The sequence below is a fragment of the Perca fluviatilis genome, chromosome 9 (assembly GCF_010015445.1).
Source record: "Perca fluviatilis chromosome 9, GENO_Pfluv_1.0, whole genome shotgun sequence".
Lineage (NCBI taxonomy): Eukaryota > Metazoa > Chordata > Actinopteri > Perciformes > Percidae > Perca > Perca fluviatilis.
In genome coordinates, this window is record NC_053120.1 from 28585413 (window position 1) to 28600516 (window position 15104).

The 15104-nt window shown below is 45.0% G+C and overlaps 1 protein-coding gene across 1 annotated transcript; it reads right to left on the reverse strand.

Annotated features, from left to right (window-relative positions):
- Positions 1–154: 154 nt before the first annotated feature.
- On the reverse strand, positions 155–13958 carry pfas (phosphoribosylformylglycinamidine synthase). Its single transcript, XM_039810535.1, has 27 exons — positions 13838–13958; positions 13527–13662; positions 12330–12435; positions 12023–12221; positions 10410–10515; positions 10129–10269; positions 8443–8567; positions 8219–8347; positions 7983–8120; positions 7212–7340; positions 7019–7092; positions 6773–6929; positions 6609–6670; positions 4886–5047; positions 4513–4749; positions 4176–4406; positions 3769–3949; positions 3574–3657; positions 3180–3335; positions 2778–2897; positions 2534–2679; positions 2237–2444; positions 1851–1942; positions 1648–1762; positions 1412–1561; positions 1083–1223; positions 155–837 (listed from the first exon to the last, which is right to left on the reverse strand). The coding sequence occupies exons 1-27, from the start codon at positions 13956–13958 to the stop codon at positions 527–529; spliced, it is 3957 nt and encodes a 1318-aa protein (XP_039666469.1). The 3' UTR covers positions 155–526.
- Positions 13959–15104: the final 1146 nt, after the last annotated feature.

Sequence of the window (15104 nt, forward strand, 5' to 3'; positions counted from 1 at the left end):
CACTGTCATTTTTACTTCAAACTGGGCAGCAACTGTGCCAATTTGTTTCAGCGTGTGTGAGACAATGTCAGTACTGAAATAATGGCATCTGTGTAAATACTTGATATTGTATGAATTCATGTTTCATGTTCATGTGTAAAATAAAGTATATTTATTAACTTTAATTATTTTATTATCATTCGATAAACTAGACATGCTTCTGATGTTTTATGTATTCATCAGCAAATCCCATCTCTATTAGAGAGCAACACTGATGTCAGCAGACCTGATTGGTACAGTTTTGTAAAAAATATACAGTGAATGCCACAATTAAACCTATAGAATGTATACAGTGAGTCAACAAGAATCCACAATAGTCTCAAAGTCATAAAGTATTACAGCAGGCATAGGTAAGAATGCAAACAGACAAAGTACCACAGTGAGTAAAAAGGTGTAATGTAAACGTAATGTAACAGGCCTTACAGTTTCACTTGACCCACAACCCTAAAAAGACAATAATACTACTTTGGCAGAAATCTGAGTATTATCACTCTGTGTTGCTGCACCAGGCAGCTGCGTTCTTGAACATGCGTAGCCAGGGTGAAGGGGTGAGAGAAGGTCTGAAATCCCTCGGGGCCCAGGGCGTCTGCCAGCCCAGGGTGCAGCGCTCCGGGTGGGGCATCATGGCCAGGTGTCTCCCGTCCCTAGAGCAGAGCCCTGCTATGCCCTGCGGGGAGCCGTTAGGGTTCAGAGGGTACTCTTCAGTGGGATGACCCTGGTCGTCAAGATAACGGACGGGGGCGAGCCCACCAGAAATGATCTGGTCCTGGGCCAGGGAGCTACGGAATTGCATCAGACCTGTGAAGGAGACAAGGTTGGGGAAATCAATTATCAAGCACAGCTGTTGTTTATGGAACATGCTGACCTGTGACAGAATGGGTCATTGTTGCTCAAGTTAAAAAGTTTACACTGAGTGACTTTTTTGTGCTCAAAGAAGATTCAGTGCTGCATTCCTGTCCTGGACTCATGAGTGTGTCAGAGCTTACAAGACAGAGGACTACAAGCAAAAGGACTGCCACATGATTGACGTCACAGCACTGTACCTTCTCCATGTGCAACCCAGACTCCCAGAGCCGAGCCCTCCATGCCTCTGAGCCAGACCGACGGGGACTCCTGGATCCCCACGCTGACGAACCGAGACTCAAACCTGCCGGACTTATTATGGGTCAGCACTACTTCAGTCTCTGGGGAGGAAATTGGAGATGATTCGAAAGCATTTTAAACTCCGTAACCTCTGCAGAAGGTCCCCTCTGGGATGATTACGTTCATTTTTTCCACATACTGCTGTTGCATCGTCTCAGTTCACTACTACAGTATGGTTTTTCTTTTTATTACTATTATAGGCATGACTTTCTGGGCCTTTTCTTCTTACCTGCTCCATCCTCGCCCTCTCCCACCCAGCCCAGCAGGGCGAGCAGCTGGCAGCCATTACACACTCCCAGACTCAGTGTGTCTCCCCGCTGCCTGAAGCGATCAAACTCAGCTTTGGCCTTGGGGTTATATGCAACAGTAGCAGCCCAACCTATGATGGATAAATGCTGTTATACAATTTTTTTTTGTATATTACAGGGGCCTATAAGCGTGTGTATGTATGGGTGTTTTTTTTGCCTTTGGCTGATCCCAGGACATCTGCGTAGCTGAATCCACCTACGAACACGACTGCTTTAAAAGACTCCAGCGTTAGGGAGCCAGAGCACAGGTCCTGCATGTTGACATCCCACACCTACACAAAAATATACACAAGAGTCACGCACACCAGCAAAACAGCTTAGGTCGACATATATCCAGTAATTAAAGCTCTAAATAGTTACCTCAAAGCCGGCCATGTACAGAGACACAGACATCTCTCGGTCTCCGTTACTGCCCTCTTCCCTGACCACAGCTACACGAGGCTGACCTGCATCTGAAACAACAGCACACATCAGAGAGACTCACATAAAAACATCAAGCACTTAATGGTTATAACTACTGAAAGATGACAATTTTAATAACACTGCACTAAATACTTTTACTTTCTTTTTTAATGTTGGTCAGACCAATTTAACTGGTACATATTTTGGCAAATTGTAAGCTTATGTCATTATTTCTAACATTTTACAGACCAAATGATTAATATAGTAATCAATGAATAATTGAAGGATTACTTGATCAAATAGTTTCAGTTGTTTACACTAATACCAATCCTGTTTGGCCTTACTGAGCTGGCTGATGCTGGGCATTTCGGAGGGGTCAAAGGTCAGTTTGAAGTAGGGCTGTGTCCTCTTGGCTAGTCCTTCCTCTTCCTGTTTAACACAGATCTCATTGGACTGGAGGCGCTCCAGCTGGAAACTGGTGTCCTCCCATAATGCTCTGAGGTTAGGCAGTGGCTCTCTCAGTACCTCCTGTCCATCCACACCAACACTGACCTGAAAGACAAGTGAGGGAAATAAAACACGGCAGTCACCACAGACGAGATGAAAACCACTGAGACACACACTGAGGTTGACAATCTCACCACAGCCTCTGGTCCAAAGCCGCAGGTTCTGCCGACGCGGTGGCACTGCACGCCTGCGTCACTGTATCTCTGACACACCGTTTCAACATTGAGCTGTGAAACCTCCAGAACCAGACCCAGCTCCTCGCTGAACAACAGCTCCGTGACTGTGCAGACAAGAGATGAAGCCACAACACTGCATGAGTTCATAATAACAACTACACAGTTTGTGTCCTGCATGTGTGAGGCGCATCAGCTCACTAACCTCCAGCTCCTTGTGATGGCAGCTCAACATCAATCCCACGGTTTCCTGCAAACGCCATCTCCAGCAAGCAGGAAATGAGGCCTCCATCGCTGATGTCATGTCCTGCACTCAGCAGACGATCTTGAAGAACAGAAAAAATAATTAATTAAATTAATGTCTGTCTCTTGTTATCAAATATCCACAGTTTTCAAAAGCCACCAGGTCCAACAGCTTTCTTTTATTTTTTTTTACTGAAAATGCACAGTAAAACCACTAAGTGGCTGTGTGACATAGTACAAAGCTGTGGCCTTACAATTAGAGAAAATAAAGCTAAAGAAAGTTTGCTCACAGACTGAATTACATTATGCTAAACTCGTATCTCCCCTGTGGCAGGGAGCTCTCTGCCTGCGAGTGCAAGCTGACCGTGTATGAGCGCCTGTGTGGTGTTGAAGCAGGCAGTCAATAGTTCTGGCTGCTCCAGGTCAGGAGAGCAGTCTCCCAGCTGGCTGTAGCACTGAGCCAGGGCAGAGCCTCCCAGGCGATGACGGCCTGGACTGAGAGGAACCCACAACAACACACCTGCAAGTCAGAGGAAAGAGGGTCAGAGTCCGTTGGCGTTTTTTGAACGTGTGTATTTTAATATATAAATTTGTAGAGAGAGATAGATTTGGGCAGTCTGGGTGAGATCAGGATATATCAAATTCAGAAGTCCTATTTTCTGCCAACTAAGAACAAAACTATAAATAAAAAGGCAATCGGATATATGCTCTTCACTGATTATGAGCAACCGGATTTTGAGTCTGCGTGTGTGAAATACCTTTGCCATCTGGATCCTCGAGGTCAGGCGTCACAGTAGCTGTGATGTCAGGACAAACGGCATATGCCGAAATAACCAGAGCACCTGAAACAGAAGCAGCGGGAAAGCAAAGCTTAACAGAGACACATACGCAGACACAGTTCTACAGACAGACCTCCCCACACACACACACACACACACACACAGTGAGAGTACCTGGAGCTTTGACCGTCTCTTTCCCCACTCTAGCGGCCATACTCAGAGAGTCCTTGCCCCCGTCAATGGCCACTCCCAGCTGACCCATGACCTCACACATGGCTTTGCAGGCCTCCCATAGACAGGCTCCCTCACCGGGAAGCTTGGCAGCCCACATCCAGTTACCACTACACTTCACATCCTGAAACACACCACAGAGATTTAACAAAATCCTGGACATTTATTTAAAAGGAAATCATCTGTACCAATTCTAATCTGTACAAGATCTAGTCAACCGACTTGTTATTTCATTTATTAGGGACAAATATGTCTATATTGTATGTATGCTCAATCCATTGAGAAGGACCATCACGTACAGTATTTAGGTATATTTGTGATTTTCCTCACACTCTCCATCATCCGCTCACCTTCAAAGCTGTGACTCTGGCAAACACCAAATTGGTCAGAGCCTCTCCAACAGCCATTCGAGCCCCGGCTGCAGGACAGACCAGGCCTTTGATTGGCTGCTCTCCGATGGCAGTAGCTGCTCCCTCCAGGCCGAACGGTGACAGAGCGACAACAGCCACGTCGGCCAATGGGGTGTGAAGAGGGCCGACGCATTGTTGCTGGGCAACCAACCCAGTCACAGACCGGTCCACCTGAGAGAGGGACGGAGTGAAGACACAGAGAGTCACAAAGTGTCTGCACAAAAGTACTTGGACTTACTAAGACAGAGACGGTGGAGGACGGGGAAGAAAAACCCACCTTGTTGGTCAGGTAGCGCTTGGACGCCACAGCGGGCAAACGTAAAACTCTGTCCAGCGCGTCTTTGACTTTCAGCCCGGCAGGAAGAGCCAGAGGCTGATGGGTCGGGGCCAGACGCTCCATCTCAAACTCCTTCTGCGGCATCTTCCCAAGAACCCACTCCAGCTGCAGGTCGACAGGACAGCGCCCCCTGTCTGCTTGATCCCCACTGACTCTATCATCATCCATCAGCACAATCTGTGGGAGATAACCAAATCCATTTTTTTTTCCCCACACTTAGCAGTATGACTCGACCAACAACCACTGATCACTGAAGCGGGTTGATCAGTACGATGGATGTGCATTTATCAACTTGACTGAGGCTGAAACGTGCCTTGCCGTCTCCAGTGATGTTTCCCACAAAGTCAACAGGACACTTCTCCCTCTGACACACCCTCTCCAGGAAGCCCCTGTCCGATGGACGGAGCAGCAGGGCATTGCTCTCCTGATACTCTGCCCCCCACAGCTCCAGCACACTCAGTGTGGGGTCTCCTTTCTATAAAACAAAGACGGAGAGAAGAGGAGAACAATAAGAAATGGCAGAATGTGTGTGTGTGTGTGTGTGTGTGTGTATGTTTGTGTGCGTTAAGGCCGTTTTAAAGCTGTGCGTAGAATCGACGGTGCAGGGTCCGGCGTAGACGCAGACCCCTCCGCGCCGGACCCTACGCCGTAATGTAACTACACGTCGCTCTGCCGCGGCTTGGTAGTGTTGCATTTCCCCCCGACTCATTTCCTGGTTCTCCTTCTCCATAAACAACATGAAATCAAGGAGAGGGTTCACTTCTCCTGCTACAGATTTCCCACCGTTGTCAGAAAGAACAGGGGAGACACTTTATTTCTCTCACTATGACTCTAGAGTCGGTACTCGCTCCAAAGCTAATCGCCGTCACTCTCTTACTGATCCCTCACTCTCTCACTCTCTCTCTCTCTCTCTCTCACTCTCTCACACACTCACACACACACACACACACACACACACACACACACACACACACACACACACACACACACACACACACACACACACACACACACACACACACACACACACACACACACACACACACTACGGTGAAAGCTCTGCATGGAGCCTCCGCAGAACTGTAAAACAGGCTTTAGGGCCCTATCTTGCACTCAGCGCAATTGCCTTTGTACACCGACGCATGTATCATTCCTATTTTGCACCCGACACACAGCGGACTTTTCCCTCCACAGACGCATGTCGGTAAAATAGGGAATGTATTTGCGTTCCCGGGGGCGGTTCAGCGAAAAGAGGAGGCGTGTTCCGGCGCAAACGTTCTTTGGTGCTATTTTGCAGTTTCAGAAAACAATTCCGCCACTGACCAGGAAAAACCTGGTCTAAAGTCAGTGGCGCATTATTCAGATGCTATTTTAGGGGCGCATGCTTGGCCATAATGTAGCGTGTGCACAACGCGCATACACCTTGCTTGATGATGACATAAATGAGGAAATATTAGAGGACTTAAGGAGACGTGATTTTGAACTACGGCGGGTTTGGACACTCCGGTGGGATCTGGTCCGGGAGTGGCAATACGCGATGCGCTCCTGATGGAGCGGGTGGACGGAGATGGAGTGGGGGGAGGAGGAAGGGGCACAACAGGTGCAGGTGGTGCGTTTGGAGGCCCACGCTCCACTTGAGGAGATGCGCCCGAGAGGCCGCAGCAACATCGCCACCCGGTCAAGACGGGCATTTATTACTTTGCCGCATCCCGGACAGCTCCGCTGGCGTGCGCCAGGCAAATCCGCCGTTATAATAGCAATCCGCCATGGAACAAGCGCGCCTGCTCTTAAAAGGGAATGTGAGATGACGCTCTGATTGGTTTATTGCACGTTACGCCCAAACCACACCTAGCTACTTCAGACCGACCCATTTTAGATTTGCGTCGGGCGCAAGACTCATTTATCCCGCCGGTATAATAGCAACAGCGCCCGAGATCCGCCCACAAAGCTACTTGCGTTTCACGTTTGATACTTGATACTAAAATAGGGCCCTTAGTGTGTCTTTGTGTTTGTAGCTGTGTTCGTGTGCCGATTACCTTGAATCTACTGCAGTAGATTACGGCTCCCGCTGGCTCACTCAGCTCCTTAAGCACGTTACCTGAAGATGATGATGTGAGTCAAAGTGTTAATTTTTGTCGGATCATCTAAACTCTACATAAATGCTGAAAGAAAAAAAAAAAAAAGTTCCTGTGTTTCATACCGTTTCCTCCTGCCCCCTGGTCGTGTATACTGCAGATTGGGTTCCCGCCGCTTCTTTCCAGACACGCCCTGAGAGCGCGATTCATCTTCTGCTCCATCTCCGCGTCTCCCCTCTGCACTGCACCCAGATCCCTGTCGCTGGAGTTGTCACCCTGGACCTGCAAGCCAAAACGTATTTAAATACCTACCCCTGAAACGTCCGCACCAGGTGAGCTCGCTGCTGAGTGATTTACTGCGGCGACCGTACTTGTACAGAGGAGGCTGCTCCTCCTCCCACGCCGATTCTGTACACCGGCCCTCCGATCTTCACCACTTCCATTCCTGACCGAAAGGGACAGCAGAGGAGCAGGTGGGACACCGGGAGTCATTGATTGATATGTATAAATATGGCCTTTGCGTTGATTAAAAGACATACCACACGCACTGAGTTAAAACATTACCGGTCTCTGCTTCTTCTTTCTTTACATGTGTGTCTTCAATAGAACCGAGACCACCGCTGAACATGATTGGCTTAATCCACTCTCGCCGCTCTCCATCAGCCAGCCGCATGCCGAAAGAACGAGTAAAACCTAGAGGAAATTTTTACAAAAATGCTGTAACAATTCAATATAAATCAATCAATCAATCAATCAATCAATCAGTAAACTGACAGAAAATTATTTATAACTAATATTATAGTCATTAATAGGGCTGTAACAGTACGTGTGAGAATAGTTTTACATTTTCTTTCCCCCGTGATACCGAAATCATACAAAACATGACCCTAAAACCGAGGTACGTACCGAACCGCGACTTTCATTAATCGAGTAGAAACACCACTCGCAACATTTTCTGATTTCAGTTTCAAAGATGCTGAAATTTTATATTCTTGGTTTTATATTCTAAAAATAATTTGTGTTTTTTCTTGGCAGCTCATCAGACTAAAGAACAGATCTTAACATGACACATGGGTCGAACCTTTGTACAACACATGATAGATGTACAATTAAAAAAATGAAATTAATTGATTAATAAATAATAAACATTAACAGGTAACTGAATAGGTTTTCAAGCTAATTTAAGGCATTCTCTGTGAGCGTGGAGAAACTGTTAATGGAATTTTTGTACCATTTTAGGTATACATTTTTATAGCCTAAACAATTAATTGAGATACATAAATAAACAATTAACTGTCAAAGTAAATCCAAGCATGCTACAGTAGGGTTCGCTACCTGACAGGACAGGTTCTCCAAACTTGTTGCCGTAGTCTGAGGCTCCATCACTGGCTTCAACTGCCACCTGCAGCGGAGGGGCAAAGCTGGAAGGATACTCCCAGCCCTCTCCTTCAGACTCCCAGGGGAGAACGTAACCTGCAGCCATTGACAGGAACAAAGGATATTATTGATTTAAGAAAGAGTTCACATCTCCAGTCATGAAAGTGAAGCATGCTGCTGTTGTTGCTGCAGACCTGGGATGTGCAGGTTGCCGAAGCAGTAGCCTGCGGTGCCGGCGATGACGTGGCCTCCCTGCCCAGCACTCTGGACATCTCTGATACGACCTCCTGTGCCTGTGGTGGCCCCGCTGAATGGCGCTACACCTACAGGGTCAATTGGGTTTGATAATGATTATTTGGAAAAACAATACAAGAAAAAATAAACTATGAAATAAACAGCATGTTTTGGGTGTCCTGACCTGTTGGGAAGTTGTGCGTCTCTGCGGTAAAGATGACGTGTCTTAGTGAGCGCCGCGTCTCATACGGGCTGGCCTGGGATGGATCCTTTGGGTAAACACACTCCAGCTCCATCCCTTTGATACCACTGGACACACACACACACATTTCACATTGAGTCAGTGTAAACAGAAACACACACCTACACTTCTGGTCTCTGCGTAGACGGGGAGTGCGTGTGTGTGTACAGCGTGCTAACTAGGGTTGTGCCGATGGACGATATCATCGTCCATCGTGATGGTTGATCACGATGGAGAGCCACCATCGTGATGCCACGCCCCCCACCCTGTCAGACAAACGCTACCTGGACTAGTAACGTATCAGCATGCGGTAACCATGCTCTGCGCCTCGGCTAGGGTTGGGTACTGTTTGGATTTTTACGATTCCGATGCCGAACTGGTACTTTTAAAACGATTCCGATTCCTAACCGATTCCTAAACCGATTCTTGAACCGATCAAAGAAAGGCTCTTTTATGGAGTTTTTTTAAAATTGAAAATTATCCGTCCGTTTCGGAGCGTCTTCAAAAAGCAGTCTATCAGCAGTGATAGTAGTAAAGTAGAATGCATGGCGGAGAATAGCGCGGATACGCGCTTCACACTGCGAGCAGGCACGTGCGCCACTCTGCAGAAAAGGGAGAAAGAAAAGAGAGTCTGCTGCTGTCCAGAGCGACAGAGGGAAAATATTTCAGTCGGAACCGAAATGAGGAACCAAAATTTGCATTCTAATCCGGTCCGAATACTACCGTTTGCGTAGGAACCGGTTCCATAGTGGAACCGTGTTTCGGTACCCAACCCTAGCCTCGGCTTGGACACAGCTGTCTCGAGAGACAGAGAGAGATAGAGAAAAAAGCGTTAACGTGGAACGCTATCACACTTTCCTTTATCCCCTCATTGGACTAACTTTGTGGATACTACTGTGTGCGTGCATCAATAAGTAAGTCTGATGACGATGTTATGTAGGATTTATGAATGTACGTTAGCAACAGTAGGCTAATTCACGAGGGTGCTATTTAATGTGTAAGCTAATACTGCGCATCTGTTCATGTGCAGAGTTAGTTTTCTGTTTATTGAATGCGTTATTCAGTGCTAATATAACCGAGAATGTAGTTTAAAATCAGTAATGGTATATTAGGTTATTATTGTCGCTCTGTTAAAGGCAAACGTTCCACTGTACTGTCGTTAAACAGATCACGGACATCTGATTGAGTCTAGACTTTATGGCACTGTAGTTAAGTGAAAGTAGGTCAAGTTGTTATTTACTGCCCCTACCAGTGCCAGCATTTAATACTGTCTATTTACAGAGTGCATTTAAATGTATGTCAGATTGTTTTTATGTTAATTGTTAGCCCATAGTAGTAGAAACGAATATTTATGTAAAAAAGAAACCCTTACCTAACCTTGACAGTACCTAACCTTCAGTGTCGCCTGGCTGGATGTAACATTAACCTATAGCTAGCCCTACTAGCGTGGCTCTTACATGCTTGCTAATAACATCCAACACACATACTAGTCTGTTGTTAATGTGTTTGAGCGACACACACACACACACACACACACACACACACACACACACACACACACACACACACACACACACACACACACACACACACACACACACACACACACACACACACACACACACACACCTGCTGTTGTCGCAGAACTTGATGACGTTGTTCTGGTTGCTGTGCTGCTGGGTGTCCATTATAAGACTGAAAAGAGTCTCCTTCTGCTCTTGCCCATCGATCTTCATCCGCCCTCGGAAGAACCAGTGACGACTGTGCTCGCTGGGACACCGGGGTACCAAAAAACATTGGAGAATAAAAAATAAAAAAAAGCATCAACACCGGAACTAAAACTTCAGAGCCGAGCAACATGCACAGCACAAAGCAGTCCTGCTAATCTGCTCGCTGCAGACAAAGCGCACCTGTTGGACTGGGCCAGGTCGAAACACTCCACACTGGTGGGGTTCCTCTGAATCCTCTGGAACATCGATGTGTAGTAGTCCAGATCCCAGGAATCAAAGGCCAGACCTGCATTAAGACACATTAGGAGATTTTGCCACCAAAAAGCAAACACCACCAAAGATGGAAAGACATTTCATGTGCATGTTTTCTTCTTCTTTTTTTTGGTATCATTTGTTATTATAAACAGCACGGCAGACACCAACCTACAAAGTAGTTTGCACTCAATTAACACAGGCCAGGATGCAAAATGAATCAATCAGCAAAAACACACGCACGCACACACTAAGCTCTGTATTCAACTATAATCCAGTATCCTCTGCATGTACAGTTACATTTTATAATTTCAACTGAATTCCAACTTCAGAGAAACTGGTATTATAAAAGGATTATTACGTTAGGGATACACTGCTTAAAGATGATGTCATGTCACCTATAAGAATGTGTGTACCTTCTATTACAACAGCACATTTAACTTAACTGGAGAAGCAAAATAGTGAAAGTGAAATCAAACCTTAGGGGGAATTAAGTGGCTATAGTGTCAAGAAGGTAGATTTTTTTAATCATCTCCTCAATTCACCGGTTTGAGCATGGCAGAGCCTACAAAGTACTTAGTGAAATTATTCTCATCTATTTGGGCAGCTTGTGAATATTAATGAAGCTGGGCAGAAGTGAATCAGCAGTGTGTGAACATAAACACGCACACCACGTTCTGTTGTGGTTGGCAGAGTCGGTTTGAAACCTGTTCCCATAAAGAGAGGAATAACCAGTTGCTGTCAATACGTGAAAATGAAATGTATCGTAGTTTCGATGCATCATAGTTAGAGCTGAGGCGATTAGTTGTTGATATGGCGATCAAGAGAAATCACACATTTGTGGCCGGGATGCCTCAGTGGGTAGAGCAGGCGAACATATACTGAGCGGTTTTATGCCTCGACGCAGAGGTCCAGGGTTCGAATCCGACCTGTGACGATTTCCTGCATGTCTTCCCCCTCTCTCTCCCCTTTCTCACCTAGCTGTCCTGTCAAACATTAAAGGCGGAAAAGCCCATAACATTATTTACAAAAAATATTTAAAAAAAGAGAAATCACAAATTTGGCACAAATAAGAGAGGAAAAAAAAAAAAAGTATTGTTCTAATTGTAAGGATTTGCTCCTTTTCAGCATCTTATGGTATTAAACTTAACATCTTTGTGACAATTTAAAGACATCCCTCTGGGATAGTCATATCTGACGTTCCATTAAATAGAGGCAGCCTCTCACATTTCATATGCGTTCTCATCACATTAGACACAGACACACTAAACGCACACATGCACGTGTAAGATAAGCTGCGACATCACTGCTGTCCTGTGACTTCAACCAGTTAAGTGATAATGTCATGCATCATGTGACATTATTACCTCCACCAGCAGACTAAATGCACTCGCAGAAAGCTGCAAGACTGACAAGAGGACGAAGGAAAGAGAAAAGAGAGCAAGATTAACAGTAACAAAAGTATAAAGATGGAGATAGGCTGAAGCTGAATACTGGGCTAAGAAGAAAACCCAATATAGAAATTGTTGAGAGAGTCTCACCCAGATCATCGTTTGCCGTCTCCAAGGCTGCACGGCCCTTCCCCAGGATGTCCACCTCAAACACCGGCTGCGGTTTGGTTTCCACCGTGAAGGAGGTGATGGGATGTTGATAGATGCATTCTGTCATACTGTCATACAGACACTCAATCAGCTTCTTTGTGTCTCCATTGAGTTCGTTAACGTTCTCTCCATTCTTTGGCTGGAGGGGAAGAGACACAGATCTCATCTTGAGGCAGGGACATGGAGTGAAAACCAATCAGAAAGTGCTCTAGAGAAAGATTTTCTGAGTGTGTCTGTGTGTGCAAACCTTGATTAGAAATCTGCGAGACAGCTCGACCCGTGTGACGTTAGTGAGGCCGGCGCTCTGGCAGATGGACACGGCGTTAGTGGACCAGGCGGTGGAGAAGTTCAACCTGAAGAGCAAAAACAGCAACAACATAAAATAAATTTTAAAAAAGTTTGAAGACATTTTCTTTTGCACTTCAGTGTCTGCCCCACTGGTTTCTCTAGTGTCACTGATTAGGAAATCTCTTGATTTTCTTGAAATCATCAATAACCTAAAATGATATATTATAAATTGTATCAATAAGCAACCCTTCATAAATGTACGAGTTAGGGCTGCACAATATATCTTTTTATTTTATTTTTTTTTAAATCAACTGGCGCAATACACATCGCGAAAGGTTACGACATATCACGAAAAGTTAGTTGAAAGTTGAAAAGGTCAGTAGAAAACTGCACCTTTTTTGTATGCATTTTTAATGGTGCCTTTTATACTCAATTTAATGTTTAATTTGTTCAGTAAAAGAATGTTGGAAATTATTTCCTTTCATTGGTTATAAATTCAACAAGCAATTTGTTGTAATTTAGCACAATACTGAAAAGCAGCAGAAATGCTTTAATATCTGTTTATTTATCGGTAATATTGGCATCGCAATAATTAACGTTACCGCATATCGCATATTTTCCTCATATCGTGCAGCCCTAGTACGCGTCCTGTACAACACAGATGGCCCTTTTTAATTTTTGACTCTTTTAGCACCACCCTAATGTCAACGTTTATATATAACGCAGCTAGTGGAGCCCATGACTTTTTGACTTGTTGATCTGTGGAACTGTGCAGACCTCCTCTATTAATGTACTGCACCATTGACATATTGCCCTGCTTGTTTAAGCCAACCCATCTCAAATTCCCAAAACATATTGATGTTGACCAAAGTTCCTTTTTTTTTAGGTCACGTGCTGACTACTGACCATCTCGATAACAATTCAGCAAAGTCCATCGGCTAATGAAGTCTGTGAGATGCTTTCATTGGGATTTTTTCAGGAATGTACTTTCACACCTATTGAAACCTGTGTTCACTGTTCACAAGTCTTTTTTGTGTACCACTTAGTTCATCAGTTTTAAAAAAAAGTTACTCAATTTAATGAAGAACATAAAGCCCATTGTAGGACAAAACCAGAGCTAATAGAGCTGATTTATCAGACTGCGTTAGTGCGGTACCTGGGTCCAATCTCCACCAGTTTCTCCCCGCTGCCCTCTGTGAGGTTTGTTTCCTCAGACAGCGGCTCTGCCTGCAGGGGAGGACGAAACAACCAGAGGAGAATCTCTGTCTGCTCGGCACTGAGACTCTCACAGCCTGCAGCAGGGAGCAGGAGGAAACAATGAGGACATGGCAAAATCGATATATAGGAAAAGCAGAAGGCGTGTGGAAACTTTCTCCAGTCGACATAAGGTAAATTTATATGCATCTCTTACAACCTCTGCATCTTAAATTATTAGTATATTCACCCCACCACCTTACGAGCACCCACCTGTCAGCTCCACATTGTAGCACAGCTCAGTGGTGATGGACAGCTGGGGGTAGAGCTTGGCTGCCCTCTGTAAGGCTCGCCCATTCACAACTTCATTACTGTAGAACCTCACTACAGCCATGACTGATGGAGAGACGGAGAAAGAAATCCAATAATGAAAATCAAATCGCAGAATATCAAAGATGATGAACTGTAGGCGATGACATTGATTTACCCCATCTTACTAAAGTGCATATTCTGAAGTAAAGGATCACTTTAATCAGAGGTCAAAGGTCAATACAGATCATTAATAAATTGTAAGGTATCTCCCAACATTTACCTTCAGATCAGTTCAGGTCAAGGCAAACCAATAATCTGATAGCAGCATGCCACTCATGACTCTGTGCATAGCCTGCAGGTTTCTCAGACAAAGACATCTCTCCAAGATCTCAGTCTGTCTCAGTCTGACTGAGGACATGTGTTGAGGCTATGTTGTTTCATAGTAAACCACCCTAATCTTAGTTTATATACTTTTGACTTCAAAAATACTTTATAGCATACAGAAACCCAAAGTCTCATTACTATATATTCAGAAAAACTGTTCATATTTTGATCAAATATCATTAGTGTTTTCATTTATCACTTTCACAATAGCCTGTCAGGAAGAAAAAAAAACATGCCTTACTCATTACCAAGATGAATGTGCATCTGAGACAAACTTATCCAAACTAAACACACTCAGCCTCCTAACTATTAACGTTAGCTCACTGATTATGTGCATGTTGCAGGTCACACACTGCATGGTCAGGAGCTTTCGGTTAGTCCTTAGTTAACCTCATAGAGAACACGCACACGCACGCGCGCGCACACACACACACACACACACACACACACACACACACACACACACACACACACACACACACACACACACACACACACACACACACACACACACACACACACACCTTCTCGCCCGGGGTTTCCTATTTGTTAAATTAAAGTTTGGGCTGCTTGTTTTGTTTTTTCTAGCTGCCTGTGTGGAAGCTAAGTGGCTAAAAGGTACAATAGTTAGCACAAAGCTAGTTAGTAACGTTAGCATAACTTACGTGTAGCAGCTTCAGCGGTTGAGTGTTTGTTTAAGGTAAAAAGTTGAGATGCTGCTCAACTCCTGGCGTCCTGAAGAAACTTCTGCTGCCTTTGAATGGACTGAAGGTTGTTTGGTTGTTGAGGTCTGGGCATTGGGTCTGGGTCTGCAGCACACTGACAGGAAAGGAATAGACGTCTA

Coding starts and splice junctions, on each gene's coding strand:
- pfas (XM_039810535.1), bottom strand. CDS start 13,958: ATGGCTGTAGTGAGGTTCTACAGTAATGAAGTTGTGAATGGGCGAGCC. Junction 3,336..3,573: donor CGAGGATCCAGATGGCAAAG/GTATTTCACACA, acceptor TCTGACTTGCAG/GTGTGTTGTTGTGGGTTCCT. Junction 1,562..1,647: donor TGTCCTGGGATCAGCCAAAG/GCAAAAAAAACA, acceptor TATCCATCATAG/GTTGGGCTGCTACTGTTGCA.